This window comes from Aulonocara sp. 'chitande type north' Nkhata Bay, linkage group LG12 (genome assembly GCF_057382095.1).
Source record: "Aulonocara sp. 'chitande type north' Nkhata Bay isolate Kocher_YH1m ecotype deep benthic linkage group LG12, A_spYH_male_GT1.1, whole genome shotgun sequence".
Classification (NCBI taxonomy): Eukaryota; Metazoa; Chordata; class Actinopteri; order Cichliformes; family Cichlidae; genus Aulonocara; species Aulonocara sp. 'chitande type north' Nkhata Bay.
Window position 1 is genome coordinate 3,770,897 of NC_141355.1, and position 16,509 is coordinate 3,787,405.

At 42.5% G+C, this 16,509-nt stretch overlaps 1 protein-coding gene across 4 annotated transcripts; it reads right to left on the reverse strand.

The window, feature by feature from the left end:
• Positions 1–54: 54 nt before the first annotated feature.
• Positions 55–16,387, reverse strand: ankle2 (ankyrin repeat and LEM domain containing 2). 4 transcript variants are annotated; one of them, XM_086313230.1, is made up of 14 exons: positions 15,161–15,275; positions 13,860–14,363; positions 11,669–11,860; positions 11,093–11,277; positions 10,339–10,527; positions 10,112–10,234; positions 9,685–9,748; positions 8,901–9,080; positions 8,699–8,801; positions 5,869–6,059; positions 4,767–5,625; positions 4,328–4,459; positions 857–997; positions 55–208 (listed from the first exon to the last, which is right to left on the reverse strand). In XM_086313230.1, exons 2-14 carry the CDS (start codon positions 14,350–14,352, stop codon positions 184–186), a joined length of 2,877 nt encoding a protein of 958 aa, XP_086169356.1. In that variant the 5' UTR covers positions 14,353–14,363; positions 15,161–15,275; the 3' UTR covers positions 55–183. The 4 variants fall into 4 exon arrangements, with proteins under 4 accessions (XP_086169356.1, XP_086169355.1, XP_086169354.1 ...); XM_086313229.1 differs by lacking the exon at positions 15,161–15,275 and adding an exon at positions 16,239–16,387 and having other exon boundaries at positions 55–997; XM_086313228.1 differs by lacking the exon at positions 15,161–15,275 and adding an exon at positions 16,230–16,305 and having other exon boundaries at positions 55–997.
• Between the last annotated feature and the right edge of the window lie 122 nt (positions 16,388–16,509).

Here is a 16,509-nt window from a genome sequence, read left to right on the forward strand (position 1 = left end):
CAACAGCGACAGAAAGAAAAAGTCCAGATATGTCCAGGAACTACCGAGAAAAGATGGAAATTGTATGAATTTATTGAAGGACAAAATAAAAACATGGAAGATCTCAGTTGCTTTATTTTCCATACATTTCATGTATGAGCTAGAGGAAATGTGTCCAAACTGACAGAGAGCTGGTCCATCACTTCAGAAAATTAAGGCAATTCCTGAACTGAGGGGGGAAAAAAGAACATAGGAAATGGCAGTCTGTTTTAACACCATTAATAAAAACATTTAAATTTTGTGCTACTGACCAACATACAAAAAATAAATTTTAAAATATTGACATTTTAATTTTTTTTAAGAACATCTTCAGTGACAATCCTTTTAGGATCCCTCACTAAAGTTTTAGTGATCAACTAACTTTGGGGGGTGTGGCTTGTGTTCACAATATTCATAAAAGTTGAGTCAGGCTATGATAAAGGTGCTTCACACTTGCCACAAATAACGTTACCGTCAATTCAACATGGTCCACACCCATACAGTACATAAATTAGCAAGGTTTGTTTTGTTTTTTACCTTTTAAAGTCTGGAGTTGACATCACAACCTAACTGTGATGAGAATTCCTGTGTTACGTAGGAGTCGTACCATACATCATTAATACAAATCTTCCAGACACTTTGTGCATATTTCTGTTAGGTTTGTGGTTTCTGAGCTCTGGTGTAGCCAGCTCTGTACAGCTGGATTCGGGTGTGTGAGAGAAGGCAGGGCTTGGAGAGGGTATGGCTGCATTGTAGCGCAGGAGGTGGGTGCAGTTAAACTGACGGCTCGTTCAAGTGCTTGAGGCGCTGAATGTAGCTAATGTTGGCAGGGCTGTACCGGCTGGGGCTGAAGTCCGGTGAGGCAGCGTGCCGAGCGGGGCTGAAGCGGCCGGTGGGGGACATCAGGCCGCTGATAGGAGAGCCGGGAGTCTGATGCTGCATCCTGAGTCGTGGTTTTACCACTGCAGGGCTAGGCCAGCTACACAATACAGATCAACACAATAATCAGTGTTTTAGAATAAATTTAATGGTAAATATAAAGCATATTATTTGGGGGACTGGCCTGAGACTAGTGATGTGCGATACCACTCATTTCCTTTCCGATCCGATACCAAGTAAAATCCAGGATGGTATCGAGGATACTGATCCGATACTTTGTACAAAAACTTAATTTATTGTATCTTTTACTGTATCTCAAATTATAGCTTCATAATGATTATTGGATATCAGACTACTTGTTATCATTTAATAATGCAGAATTATCTTATAAAAATAAAAAACCTGAAGTTGTGGCTATTTGAGCATCTTGCCTGCCTGCAGCACTAAAGGACTCAATGAGAGACGTCTGTCTCGCCCTAGCAGCACCCGTCCCTGTCCTCCTCTTCAGTTCGCCTCAACATACACTCGTCATATTCTGTCATATGATTTACTGTGAGGTGTTTGAGGAGGTTAGTGGTGTTGCCACAACACCTCACTGAGTTAACACATGATTTAAAGGGCAAAGAGCACATTCTTTGGGTGGCTCAGGTTGGAGAGTGGGTTGATCAATCCCCGACTCAGCGTGCAAGATGGTGAGCCCCAAGTTATACATCCATTTGAGTGAGAATATGACTGTGAGAAAGCACTTCGGTATAGAGGGAAGTCCTCTGTGAATGTGCCGTGTTCAAATTAATACAGGGAGTGCAGAATTATTAGGCAAATGAGTATTTTGTCCACATCATCCTCTTCATGCATGTTGTCTTACTCCAAGCTGTATATGCTCAAAAGCCTACTACCAATTAAGCATATTAGGTGATGTGCATCTCTGTAATGAGAAGGGGTGTGGTCTAATGACATCAACACCCTATATCAGGTGTGCATAATTATTAGGCAACGTCCTTTCCTTTGGCAAAATGGGTCAAAAGAAGGACTTGACAGGCTCAGAAAAGTCAAAAATAGTGAGAGATCTTGCAGAGGGATGCAGCAGTCTCAAAATTGCAAAGCTTCTGAAGAGTGATCATCGAACAATCGAGCGTTTCATTCAAAATAGTCAACAGGGTCGCAAGAAGCGTGTGGAAAAACCAAGGCGCAAAATAACTGCCCATGAACTGAGAAAAGTCAAGCGTGCAGCTGCCAAGATGCCACTTGCCACCAGTTTGGCCATATTTCAGAGCTGCAACATCACTGGAGTGCCCAAAAGCACAATGTGTGCAATACTCAGAGACATGGCCAAGGTAAGAAAGGCTGAAAGACGACCACCACTGAAGAAGACACACAAGCTGAAACGTCAAGACTGGGCCAAGAAATATCTCAAGACTGGTTTTTCTAAAGTTTTATGGACTGATGAAATGAGAGTGAGTCTTGATGGGCCAGATGGATGGGCCCGTGGCTGGATTGGTAAAGGGCAGAGAGCTCCAGTCCGACTCAGACGCCAGCAAGGTGGAGGTGGAGTACTGGTTTGGTTTGGGATCATCAAAGATGAGCTTGTGGGGCCTTTTCGGGTTGAGGATGGAGTCAAGCTCAACTCCCAGTCCTACTGCCAGTTTCTGGAAGACACCTTCTTCAAGCAGTGGTACAGGAAGAAGTCTGCATCCTTCAAGAAAAACATGATTTTCATGCAGGACAATGCTCCATCACACGCGTCCAAGTACTCCACAGCGTGGCTGCAAGAAAGGGTCTAAAAGAAGAAAAACTAATGACATGGCCTCCTTGTTCACCTGATCTGAACCCCATTGAGAACCTGTGGTCCATCATCAAATGTGAGATTTACAAGGAGGGAAAACAGTACACCTCTCTGAACAGTGTCTGGGAGGCTGTGGTTGCTGCTGCACGCAATGTTGATGGTGAACAGATCAAAACACTGACAGAATCCATGGATGGCAGGCTTTTGAGTGTCCTTGCAAAGAAAGGTGGCTATATTGGTCGCTGATTTGTTTTTGTTTTGTTTTTGAATGTCAGAAATGTATATTTGTGAATGTGGAGATGTTATATTGGTTTCACTGGTAAAAATAAATCATTGAAATGGGTATATATTTGTTTTTTGTTAAGTTGCCTAATAATTATGCACAGTAATAGTCACCTGCACACACAGATATCCCCCTAAAATAGCTCAAACTAAAAACAAACTAAAAACTACTTCCACAAACATTCAGCTTTGATATTAATGAGTTTTTTGGGTTCATTGAGAACATGGTTGTTGTTCAATAATAAAATTATTCCTCAAAAACACAACTTGCCTAATAATTCTGCACTCCCTGTAGAAAACACCAGTTCATTTACATGCCAGAATCTGTAAGATCTGAATGTACAGTAGTTTAAATGTCAGTCTTGTAGATTTCAGTACTGATTTCTCTTTTTTCCACCAATGTTTCTGTGAATGCCCTCTGTCATGATGTAAAATGTAAAATAAAAATAACAGCTTCTAAGCTGTGTGCAGAGCCAGTTTTTAAGCTTAAACAGTAATGAAAAGCAAGATAATAAAAGCAAATGCAAGGGACGGGAACTGATAAGAATTTAGCAATTTCGATTCTATTATCAGTATCTCTTATTGATTTGATTTCTCATCAATTCTCTATCGATTCTCCTTGGCTACATTTTGAGAGTCACCACATTTGCTAAGCTGCATATCAAAGACATAACATTTGTGCAAATTAACCGCATTCTGTGTGGTCAAATGTTTGTGCATGTTGGAGGCGTCTCCCCTCTTTGTTGTGATCAGTGTTGGGGTTGTTACTCAAAAGAAATGTGCATTACACATATTACACAGAACTGGTTCTCAGTTCCCATTTCAGCAACTACTGCACTAAACTGACCTTTAGTGCTGATTAAAGACATGAAAAAGTATTATCATCATCATCATCATCATCATCACCTGGTACTGAAACCTTTGAAGCCAGCAGGATCACACCCACACGTGAAATAAGCATACAAATAACTATGAACAGGGTTTGCAGGAAATTTAACTAGCTATAATGCTAACTGTACGACAGAGGAAAACAATGGAGCTGTGCTAGCCTAGCTGCATCTCTGCACACTGTGGAGAAAAAGAGGGGGAAAAAACAAAAGGGCATACTTCCCAGCCAACACAAGCAAGAAAGCACCAATTCACAGTTTATGTAGATTAGCCAAGCAGGACCTAGCCTACTGTAATCCATGATTAATGGACATAAGTTGACAGATAGCAGCAGAACAGATATAATTATGTTAGCTGTTGACATTCACCTGGTTCATTATTCTTTTTAAGTCTGCCTACAACTGCCATCAAACACACACACAGCCTGTAAAACACTGGTGGAAACCCTGCATTGATATGCCAGCCAAGCTTACTAACCTCTGCATATCTGAGGCAGAGTATGACTTCACTGTGCTCTTCCACTTATGAATACTCGGATACTTCTGAGGATCGATGTCTGTGCCCTCTATTGCTGACAGGACCGCTCTGTCCAGTTTGGTTGGAGAATCACTGTAAAAAAGACAGACGATTAATCAGCTACTTATCACTTCAGCTCAGTTGGGGATCATCAGACTGCTCCTAATTGTACCGTCTGCCTGTCACATCCCACTAACAGCATCTAGCTCAGAGTGTGTTACACAGTACTTCTCTGGATTATCACAGAAATATTCACAAATGCTTCATGTAGTTCAGTTTCTTTTCCACATAGTCTCATATTTAATTTTATTTACAATACCAAACTTAAAGATTCTCAGGAACATTTTCTATTTGTCTGCTATAAACTGAATCCTCTGCAGTGAAAGCAAGTGCGACTCACCCATCAATAAAAAGTCCTCTTCTGACATGTGGTGGGGTCCTGGGTAAGAACTCATGGGAGTTCTCTAAGGACTTATAAGAGGACCCAGAGGATCCTGAGCTGCTTAAGTCCCTGCCCCCGTGGTCCCATGACTTGGACCTAGCGCAGAAATTGCGCAACCCTGACACTGACCCCCTAGTCCTACCCAGCATCTCCAGACTCTCCTCTGCTTCAAAGTACTCCTCTGAGCTGCCGCTGCTGTGCCTCTCTTCTTTACCTGCTCCCTCTGTTCTCCAGCCTGGCCCATCCACAGTCTCACCATCTTGACCGCTGTGACTGAGAGACAGGAGGTTCAGCCCAGAGCTCAGGTCTGTGGCTGAGGAGGAGTTATAGTCCCGAGCCTCCCTATGACGGTTCCCACCACTGCTCCTTCTCTCTCTGCAGCTGGTGGGACTGTCTGGTGGCTCCTGCAGAGACATGCGCTCAAACTCCACCATGAGATTGGAAATAGGCGACAGCATGCAGGAAGAGGATGGGGAGGTGCGTGGGGACACCTTGTCTCCATTGTGAGTCCTATCTCTGGAGGAGGAGCACACCCCGTTTTTACAGACTACACCAGGCGACAGGAGGCCGTCTTTGCAGCAGCACAGCAGGTCCTGCTCGGCAGCAGTCTCGATCAGGTCGGCCCCGTGGTGGCGGAGCGCGATGTGGAACTCGCGGCCACCCACAGCTCCTTTCAGGACGTCCTTGGATGCAGCACAGGAGGTGATGCTGGTGAGTGCTGCGTTCTGCCGGTTCTTCATCTCCTCAAGGCTGATATCGTCACCCTCGTCCAGGAAGGCACCAACAGAAATAGAGTTGCAGAACTTTTTGGGCTTCCCTGCAATCAGCGAAGAATGAGTAACAAAAAACTGTAAACTAAAGAGTGGTGCACTTTGCTTTAGGGCAAAAAAACGAGGTATGAAACTTTGCAAAGACCATTTAATATAACAAGAGGCTATACTTGAGAAACACACTGATTATGCTACATCACTAAAATTAACACATTAAATCAGGATGTGATCAGAAATGTGCACAGTCCATCTCAGCAACCCATACTTCTCAAATATAAAGCACTTTGTACCTGGAGAGGGGGTTTTAAACCTGTTGCTGGTTTCATTCTCGCCGGCCCCCTCATGAGTCCGTGAACTGAAATCCTTCTTGCTCAGGTAATCGTCCAGCTTGCGGAGCCCCTCACCAGATGACAGATCCACAAAACTATCCAGGAAGTCCCAATATTCCGCCCAGGGGTGTCCCATCTCATGAGCTAGGTCTCTGTAGGCAAGACGTAGATTCATTTAAATAACAAAGATATTTGTTTATTTATTGGTTCCCCATGATTGTGGCTAATGTTGAAGCTGACCTGCGTGGGTTAAAAGGATGCATAATCAAAATTAACCCATTACATTAATTTCGATTTATATTTCTACTGTTGGACTTTAAAAAAAGAAGCTGTGCATGTTTCCAAAAAACACAAAACTAGTCCTCAATTATCTTAAACTGGACTTTGATTCAGTCACTCAGGTCATCCGCTCTCTAAAATGAGCTTCTCCTTACCTTTAAGCCAGCTTTGTTATGATTTTCCTTTACAAATTCATTTGAACAGGAGGTGGACTTTGTTGCTCACAGCCAGATCTATTCAATTCAGTTTTATTTATATCACACCAAATCACAATAACAGTTACCTCAAGGCGCTTTATATTGTAACATAAATACCTTCCAATAATAGTAAGTAAACCCCATCAATCAGATGAGCTATGAGCAAGCACATGGCAACAGTGGGAAGGGGAAAAACTCCCTTTTAACAGGAAGAAACCTGAAATTATCATAATAAGGATATCCTCTCCAATATTTTAGAGAGCCAAGAGTCAGGGGGAAAAGCCCAAACAAACCCAGACCTCATTAACTAAAACTTTAGCCATGATTATTATGAGTATCCACCATTATAGCAGAATAATAGTAATAAACTGCTAAATATTATTTTGGTAATTTGAAGAGCTGATTATTCCAATTATTGACGGGGAAGGTTAATGCATAAGTCGACCTTCACATAGTTACATAATGGGCTGTTCTATTCTCAGTGGTATATGGAATACAAAACATTTTAAACATTAAACAAAACATTAAAAACTGTCCACCATTTGGTTGACAGTTTTTGGTGGACACCAGAGGTGAAGGGAGCCACCAGGCTGAAGAAGGAGGCCTATCGGGCTTGGTTAGCCTGTGCAGTTAAACAACTCCTTGGTGGCAGAGCCCCTGGTGTTGATGAGGTCCGCCCCGAGTTCCTGAAGGCTCTGGACGTTGTAGGGCTGTCCTGGTTGACACGCCTCTACAATGTTGCGTGGAGATCAGGGGCAGTACCTGTGGACTGGCAGACCGGGGTGGTGGTCCCCATCTTTAAGAAGGGGGACCGGAGGGTGTGTTCCAACTACAGGGGGATCACACTCCTCAGCCTCCCTGGGAAAGTCTATGCCAGGGTGCTGGAAAGGAGAGTTCGTCCGCTAGTCGAACCTCGGATACAGGAGGAACAATGCGGTTTTCGTCCTGGTCGCGGAACACTGGACCAGCTCTTTATCCTCTCCAGGATACTTGAGGGTGCATGGGAGTTTGCCCAACCAGTCTACATGTGTTTTGTGGACTTGGAGAAGGCATTCGACCGTATCCCTCGGGGTGTCCTGTGGGAGGTGTTGCGGGAATATGGGGTGTCTGGCCCATTGCAACCGTTGCAAGAGCTTGGTTCGCATTGCCGGCAATAAGTCGGACTCGTTCCCGGTGGGTGATGGGCTCCGCCAGGGCTGCCCTTTGTCTCCGGTTCTGTTCATAATTTTTATGGACAGGATTTCTAGGCGCAGCCAAGTGGCGGAGGGCTTTCGCTTTGGTGGCCTCAGAATCTCATCTCTGATTTTTGCAGATGATGTGGTTCTGTTGGCTTCATCGGGTGAGGGCCTTCAGCTCGCACTGGAGCGGTTCGCAGCCGAGTGTGAAGCAGCGGGAATGAGGATCAGCACCTCCAAATCTGAGGCCATGGTTCTCAGCCGGAAAAGGGTGGAGTGCCCACTCCGGGTCGGGGATGAGTTCCTGCCCCAAGTGGAGGAGTTCAAGTATCTCGGGGTCTTGTTCGCGAGTGATGGGAGAAGGGAGCCGGAGATCGACAGACGGATTGGGGCTGCAGCTGCAGTAATGCGGACGCTGCACCGGTCCGTCGTGGTGAAGAGGGAGCTGAGTGTAAAAGAGAAGCTCTCAATTTACCGGTCGATCTACGTCCCTACCCTCACCTATGGCCACGAGCTGTGGGTAGTGACCGAAAGAACGAGATCGCGGATACAAGCGGCAGAAATGAGCTTCCTCCGAAGGGTGGCTGGCCTCTCCCTTAGAGATGGGGTGAGAAGTTCGGCCATCCGGGAGGGGCTCAGAGTAGAGCAGCTGCTGCTCCACATCGAAAGGAGCCAGCTGAGGTGGTTCGGGCATCTGACAAGGATGCCCCCTGGGCGCCTCCTGGGTGAGGTGTTCCAGGCATGTCCCACCGGGAGGAGGCCCCGGGGCAGACCCAGGACACGCTGGAGAGATTATATCTCTCGGCTGGCCTGGGAACGCCTTGGTGTTCCCCCGGATAAGCTGGAGGAGGTGGCTGGGGAGAGGGAGGTCTGGGCCTCTTTGCTTAGGCTGCTGCCCCCGCGACCCGGCCTCGGATAAAGCGGATGAAGATGGATGGATGGATGGATGGGATGGATTAAAAACTGTATCCTACTGTGGTTTAGCTAATCATCCATAATGAAGTGAAAGCTTCCAATATGTATGACTATGTGAAAAGTGCAGAGATGGCATTTAACAGATGATATCTGTGCATCACAGCGGACACAGATATTCCTGAGAAAGTTACTGAAAATAAAATAAGACTTAGGTTTTGGACGTACCTGCCTACTCTCTCCGCCCCTCTGTCAGGATCAGACTTAAGTATGTGGTGGTAAAGTTCTGCCCGGTCTCTGGGTGGCGTCTTCCAGAACCGGCGAAAATCATCTGCCTACAGTGGAAGACAATATGTGTTTTAAAAAAAAAATTATTACGGCCTTCATAAACACTGATAAGCAGGTTTTTTTGTTGTTGTTGTTTTTAAACTTGCTTTAGAGGGGTTTAGGGGGCCAGCAAAGGCAGTGACAGCCATCATGGGATCCTTGGGGCTTCTTGTGTGTCGCTGGATTAGCGAGAGACTTTCTGAGGACTCAGGTGACCATGGAGCACCAATGATGGGCTGGGAGGTATTGTCAGTTGCTCTCAGCAAAGGGATATAGCAACGGTCTGTGAAACAACAGAGACTCAAAGTCAGCATGACAACATAACTCATGACAACATTTACATATCGTCAAAGGTGGAAGCGGTGGGAGTCGAACCTTAAGCTGGCAGAGTACGTCAAAACAAAATCTAAGTTTATGTGTTGTCATGTGGCTGCTGCATATGGCGTTGGCAGTGTGCGCATACCAAATGGTATAAAGAAATACAGTATGCAGAACGCCGTGCCAAATGCTCTGACGCTGCACACCAGATGCCTTCAACTCTCACCGGACTGAACAAAAACTTGTCATGATTTGCAAAACAAACTTGTTGCAGTTTATTCATGAGTATACCCGCTCAGTAACACTAACACATGCAGTCTCGAGAGCTTGAAAAAAGTAACTGGATTTCTTTAGTTTTGTAAATACGTTTCACCTCTCAAACCTAAAGACATCCAGGGCTCTTTTTTCAAGCTCACAAGACTATTATGACCGACACTTAACAGCTCCAATTTTACAAATATTAAAAGGACAGATTTAAAAAAAACAAAAAACTAAGATGTCACATGCTGTGTGTTGAACCAGCCCAAGGAGAACAAACTTAATTTGTAAGAAATGTACTAATCCCTTACCCTCCAGGTAGTCACTTATCTTCTGTTTCACTTCTGGACTTTTATTCTTTCTGCTGCATATAAGCTGTGGGAAAGAGGGAAACAAAATAATGATGCGTGAACAGACATTTATGTACAGCTGTTGCTGGATCAAGTGAGGAAAGAATTTGCTCATCTAAGTTTAGCTTACAATGTTCAGTGAGTGATTGCTGCCAAAGGATTTAAAAAGCAAGCTTAGAGGTCACAGCTTAAAAACCTGTGTGGGCATAACTGCGCCTCCCTGAACAACTACTGCGAGGATTGCACTGAGAGAGACTGTATTTGCTAGACAGCACTCATATAAATGCGTACACATTCACGGTCACTCCTGTGGTTTAATCCATGCTCCATGTGTGTGCATCTGTGTGTGCTGCTCGTTTAAATAATGGTTCGAAATGTAAGCACTTACATCCCTAGGCGTCTGGCCATCCTTATTCTCACGGTTCTTATCAATGTCAGGATGCGAGCACAGGACATTGACCACATCTGGACACCCAAACTTACAGGCAAAGTGGAGCGGTGTTTCAAAGCCCTACAGTGGGGGAAAAAACAAAATAATAAAGTTACTGGGCTCTGTTCATATTATTATTTAAAATGAATCTATTCAGGTTCAATTGGGAGTGTGAAAGAACTGACAGCTTTATCTGGAGTGTTGAGGTAAAGGTCTACAATGTAGCGGATTCGTTTCTGCAGCATGACTTCCTGGTCATCTGGGTACATGAGGCGCATAAACTCTGGGTTTTCCAAGGTGTCCAGCAGCAGCTGAGCAATCCCTGCCTGGTTTTCCTTGGCTGCCACGTGCATTACATTGTACCGGCAGCCCTCCTGAACATAACAAACCACAGAGGAACGACTGAATGGGTCAGGAATCCTTTTTAATCTCCAGTTAACAGAAACTGCACGTTTTTTTCTAAAAATCAGAATCTGACTTTGGGATTAATCAGGGATTAACAACATGCCACTGATTTTATTTGAATACCTGCAGCTTAATAAACAAACAGTTATTTATAATATACTAGCATCAACTATGAACACTTTAAATCCCAATTTTTAAAGTACTTTTAAATGTAAAACAAACACATGAATTACTTTGATGCAAAAATTCCATTTCAGCACATCCAGCAGGTAAATTCACTTTTGTTTTTGTCTCAGGAGCTACAAGCTTGACACACACACACACACAGTAACTGAAGGGCTGGCGCTGATAGAGTCAAAATATGTATGTATCAACAAATGGCAAGTCAGGCCATGCTACTCTATTAATAGCAAAGACTTTCCAGAGATTGTGGCGGCATCTCTGTGCTATCTTAAGATGCTAAATACCATGCAACTTTCAGTCAGCGTTATAAACAGTCCGAATATACCAAAAGTATTCACTACATGTTCCCACCTGAACAATAGTGGGATTATCTCCTGAGCCAATGAGATAGCGTGGATTGCCCCAGACCAGTTCGCTGAAGGCCGTCTCATCGCCCTTCTCCACAGCTTTCCTTAGTTTGGCCGTCAGGTCCTGGGAGCGCGGGCTCTTAAAACTGTTGGCACGCTCCCGGTTGATGGTATCGACCTCCACGTTGTCTGGGGTGGAAGGGAGAAAGAGACGAAGCTGGTCACTGCAGTGAAGAATTTTTCAGGAGTGCCTTGCACAATGGCTCGGATTCTAGCTCGATCTGTAGTCTTTTTATCCGCTTGTGCCTTTTAACATGTCAGATACATCAGCAAACTGTGAAATCTTTGAACTATGCTGCACCTCTATATTCACACTGTAATAAATACAGCGATCAGCTCACAGATGCCACTTCACTTAAAAGCGATAACAATTTTGACTGATAACGGTGCACTGCTTTATCAGGCAATAAACTAACACAAGATGAGAAAATAAAAACTAATTCAATTGAATAAAAATACACAAAAAAAAATACCGTGAAGCTCTTTTAGAAGCGAAGCCTAAATCATTTCATGTACTTACCTTTACTAATGGGCAGGCCTGGTTTGACAGGAGATACACAGACCGACTTGCTGGGAGAGGGAAAGTAATCACAGATCCCCTTAGCAAACTTCTCAGCATCCTCACGGTTGGAAAAGGCTTTAAAACGGGCTCCCTTCATCGTCTTTACAGCTTGAAGGGCATCTTTCTTATCTGAGTACACATGTGCTCCCTCTGCAGAAAAACACAAAAACCATTTTAATTCTTTTATTTGGTACTCCGTTTTTCCTTAATTGTTGTGTTTTACAGTGGCCTAACCGGTGGCTGGGTTTTTTCCACATTTTTTGCCCTGTCTGTCTTGTCAGCCACGTAAGTGCCACTGCTTCTGCAACTGCAAAAAAAGCCTGCCTTGACTGATTAACATTAACAGCACTGATTTTTATGGAAGCTCAAAGTGAATTTAGATCATTGCCCCAGAGGTCAGGCTGTCCTACTGCCTGACTGCTCACTGCCAAGAAAAGAAAATGTTTGTCCACTAAACAAATATATATATATATATATATATATATATATATATATATATATATATATATATATATATATATATATATATATATATATAATATAAATATATAAATAAAAAAATATCTTAATTATCTGATTATTATTGGATAAACCATATTTCTGAGACATTTCTTCTGTTCTTTGCCTTTGAAGTACTTTTTGTAACAACACTGCAAATTTAAATGCTTCAATCCAATATAAATTGTTTTTATTTAGTGAAGCACAGACTTTTAGCTTTAATTCAAGCGGTTTAACAACATTATTACATTAACTGTTGGAATTACATGCATTTTTATACTTAGCTCCTCATTTTCAACAACTTAAAAGGCTATTTGACAAACACTGTAGAATATCCCTTTTCTTTGCCTTGAGAAACGGGGCTTTGGGTGGTTAAATCAGTTTTGGAGATTATAACCCTGTACACTATGAGCAGTCACATGATGCCCATGCCATAATATTTACTGCACCATATTCAACAGATGAGATCTTTCAGATCATAAATGTTCTCTTTCCTTCTTCATATTTTCCTCTTCCCATCATTCTAGTACATTTTAATTTTGTTTGTGTCCGAAGAATCTTTTAGGAGTTTGTGGTCTGTTTTAGGTTTCTTCATCCTGAGTGGAACTGAGTAACTGAGCATGGTTTGTGTCTCGTTATAAACACTCTGTATTTCAATTCATGAAGACGTCTCTCGATTGTAGACCCTGACAGTTATGCACTTACCTACTTGAGATTTTTGAATTTGTTGACTTGGTGTGAAATTTCCTAACCCCCCTTTTTTTCCAGTCTTTCTTAACATTTGCTTTAGTTGTCTTCTGTGATTTTTCAAGTCATTTGGAGTTGCTAAATTGGACAGTGCATCTATTTATTTTCAAGAACAAACACAATTGTTTATTTGGCCATTTCTTACATTTTTGCAATCAGTCTGATAGGATAGGTTTATTTTAGTTTTCAGCCAAATGATAGCCTCCTTCACTTGCATCAGTATCTGTTTGGATCTCATAGTGACAGCTGCCTGTAATCCTAAACAGTTACTGCAATTCTGTTGTTAGAGCCACTGAATTAAAGCCATTGTGATAATATGCTAGTCATATGACTAATATAGGTTATTACAAGACAATAATTCCAACAATTGTTACTCCAAAGTTCACCGTCTTAAAAGGACAAATATCATGTCACACAGTCTAGGAAACATAAACAGTAATAACTACATTTCTAAAATTAAACTAACAAATGCATGCAAAATAATGCTAACTAGTCATCCAGCAGCTGGGAGCATCTCCACAGCTAGTGTCAATAACAGTAAAGACAGGTGAAGGATGGTGAAAAGAGAGCAAAGCTGCTCCAAAATAACTTGTACTAGGATAGAAGCTGTCGCTATAGTTCAGATTTTTTGGGGTTTATAAAATGGACTCATTTGCTTCATTCCTGCCATCGTCTTACTGGTGGCAGGGCTCAGTTCCTCTACACTACTTGAAACGCAAACAGGTGGGGCAAAAACAGCGTGTTGTACCATGTTTTTAAACTGCGTGAAGTAATGCTAAATTGTTTCAAAGTATTGTTTCTACAATTTCCAAAGTCAACAACACTTGGCAAGTAATTCTTCATACCAAAATTAAACATGATATCTAATGGACTCTAAAAAAGTAAGAAGCTGAGTTTCTCTTACCATTTCTTGCCAAGACATCCTCCCAAAGTGGACACACTCCATAATAAAGGGTTGGGGACACTTGTGCTGGCTTTGAAGGAGTTTCCACTTTGGACTGCAAGTTACTGCCCTCAGCAGAGCTGTTTGAGTTTGTATTTTCTGATATTTCTTCTTCCTCTGGAGGGTTGAGACCCACACCATAGCCAAAGTCCAACTCTTCATTGGCAGCCTTTGAGGAGCTGCTGCTTGCTCCAGAGGTTGTGGGCACAACAGCCGAGGTGGCACATGACAGAGATTTGGCATGATCCACCACAATGTTCAAGGCACCAGCTGAAGAGCTGCTGTCTGTTTCAGTGGTACTGCTCTCTGGTCCAGCCAGGATACGGGCTAATTTCCTCTCATAGGTGGCACGGGTGGTGGGTGTAATGGGTCCACACTTGACGTTTGCCCGGGCAAACTCCTCGGACAGTTCATCGGCACTTAGCCCCCTCAACCTGCTCAGAGCCGCCTCCATGCTTCAGCTCCCTGTAACACAGCACAAACTTCAGCATTTACAAACAGCAGCTATTGATAAACAACTTCCTATACACTATAGTTTTATCATTACTCATAAAAATAAGTAGTACTTAAACTAAAAGTTGATGGATGTCTAAATCAAGCTTAGACTAGTATGTCAACATTTTCCACTGCATTCCACACGTGTGCAATTAAACAGTCTCTAATTACTGCGTGCACAATAGCTAAAGGCCATGTATAATTTAATATACTCCAACAGTCAGTCCAAAGTTTTAAAATGTAACACACCGATACTACCATCACTGACACCCACCCCCCCCCCTTTCAGTAGCAAAAAGATAATCATTTACATTTAATAAGCATGAGTATGTGTCTTCAACAGCCTCAATGAATTTTTTAATTAATATGACAGAAAAACACCCGGTGGTACTGATGGTCTAAATGCTTATTTTAACGTAGCATATTATGCCTCAACAGAACCACCGAGACCAGTGTTGGACTAGCATCTACTAGCTAGCCTGCTAACCAGCAAGTCAGCTTTAAAAGCCGGGAGTTTGCCTGACAAAGCTAGCACAAGAGACGCTGCTCGGAAGGAATGTAGATGGGGCTGGAATACTGACCAATATAAATCTGCATTAAAGTAAGTGCATAATAACAATATTAGTATGTTCATTCGCACGCTGTCACGCCCAAGTATGTCATTCGAGGTGGGTTTTCAGGCTGTAACGTAATAAATGTGATACGTGTTCGCAGTGATGATGCTGATAAAAAAAAAAATTTAGTCACAAATGTGTCTCTTTACTTACCAAGGAACATTTTTTATTGAATGTACGGAGAGCTATGGGAAACCGTTTAGTTTTGCACAGATCAACTGTTGGACAGACACAAAGCTGGAGACGGTCTGGAAGAGTCTCATTGTTTACAACACGTTCTGCGCATGTTCAAATTTAAGGGAGGGCGCACGATGCGTTTAGGACTATAGGAAAATTTACAACTAGCTCACTTGAAAGTGACAGCAGCCAATCACAAATCGATTTTTTAAACATTTCTTTCTCTTAAAATATGCTACTGTTGTGGTTAAAGATCATTTAGATGACACCTTACACTGGATGTGACATGGGTTTAAATAACATCACTGCTGAACTCTCTCTACATCACTAGTTTATTGTTTTAAATACCGTATGTTTCTACATTTGTTAATAATAATACTCAACGTAACATGTCAAATATTTTGTGCATGTTGGTGACAAGAGCCTTTATCGGGACATGGCTGCTGGTCTACAGTTAAAAATACACCGTCCTCATATTTACGTACTTTCTGCTAGCCTTTAATATAGCATCATGCTGTGCCTTAGTAGACGTGACTAATTCAAGGAAACGATAACCTAGCGCCGATTTTTGTAGTTAATAACAGACATACTATTTTACAGTGAATAAGAAAAATACAAAAACAATGAAGAATCTGAAATGTAAAACTGGTATAAAGAAAATGGTAAATATTTTGTGTTAGCACAAAGCCATGTACGCAGGCCAAACTGATCACTTATCGGGTAAAACAAACGCAGGGCATGGCGAAGGTATTCAAATAACTGAAACGATCAACTGCACGAATGATCGTTAAATATGAAAATTAGATTAGAGTGACATTAGGTATGCGATTCATTTCAGGAAGCTGAGATTGTCAGCCATGCTAGCAGTCATTAGCCAGCTGGCAAGCCAAGAAGCTAACCACTCGAGCTACCGGTTAGTGATAATAAAAACTGATACGAACGTTAAACGCACATTTTTTTCTGGTTTTACATTGCATATAACCGTAAACATGTACCCCAGTCAACTGTACATCAATGATATATTAATATATAATTTTAATTGTACCATTCCCACCTCCTCCTCCTCTCCCCGGCTATTTTGCTAGGTGTCTTCTCACCGCGACGGTTTCAAAATGCACAGAGCGAGGACCCGCTTCCGTCTAAAATACTGCCTGAGCAAAAATAACGATTGAAAAGAAAAAATTCAGTGGAAACAGGAAACAAAAATACGGGGTAATTTACAGAGTTTCATATTTAACTTATACTTGAATGGGCACACCGTGACAGATGAATAGTGCAATTTTATGATAAATACCAATATCACATCTTTTTAAATCAGGGTCAAA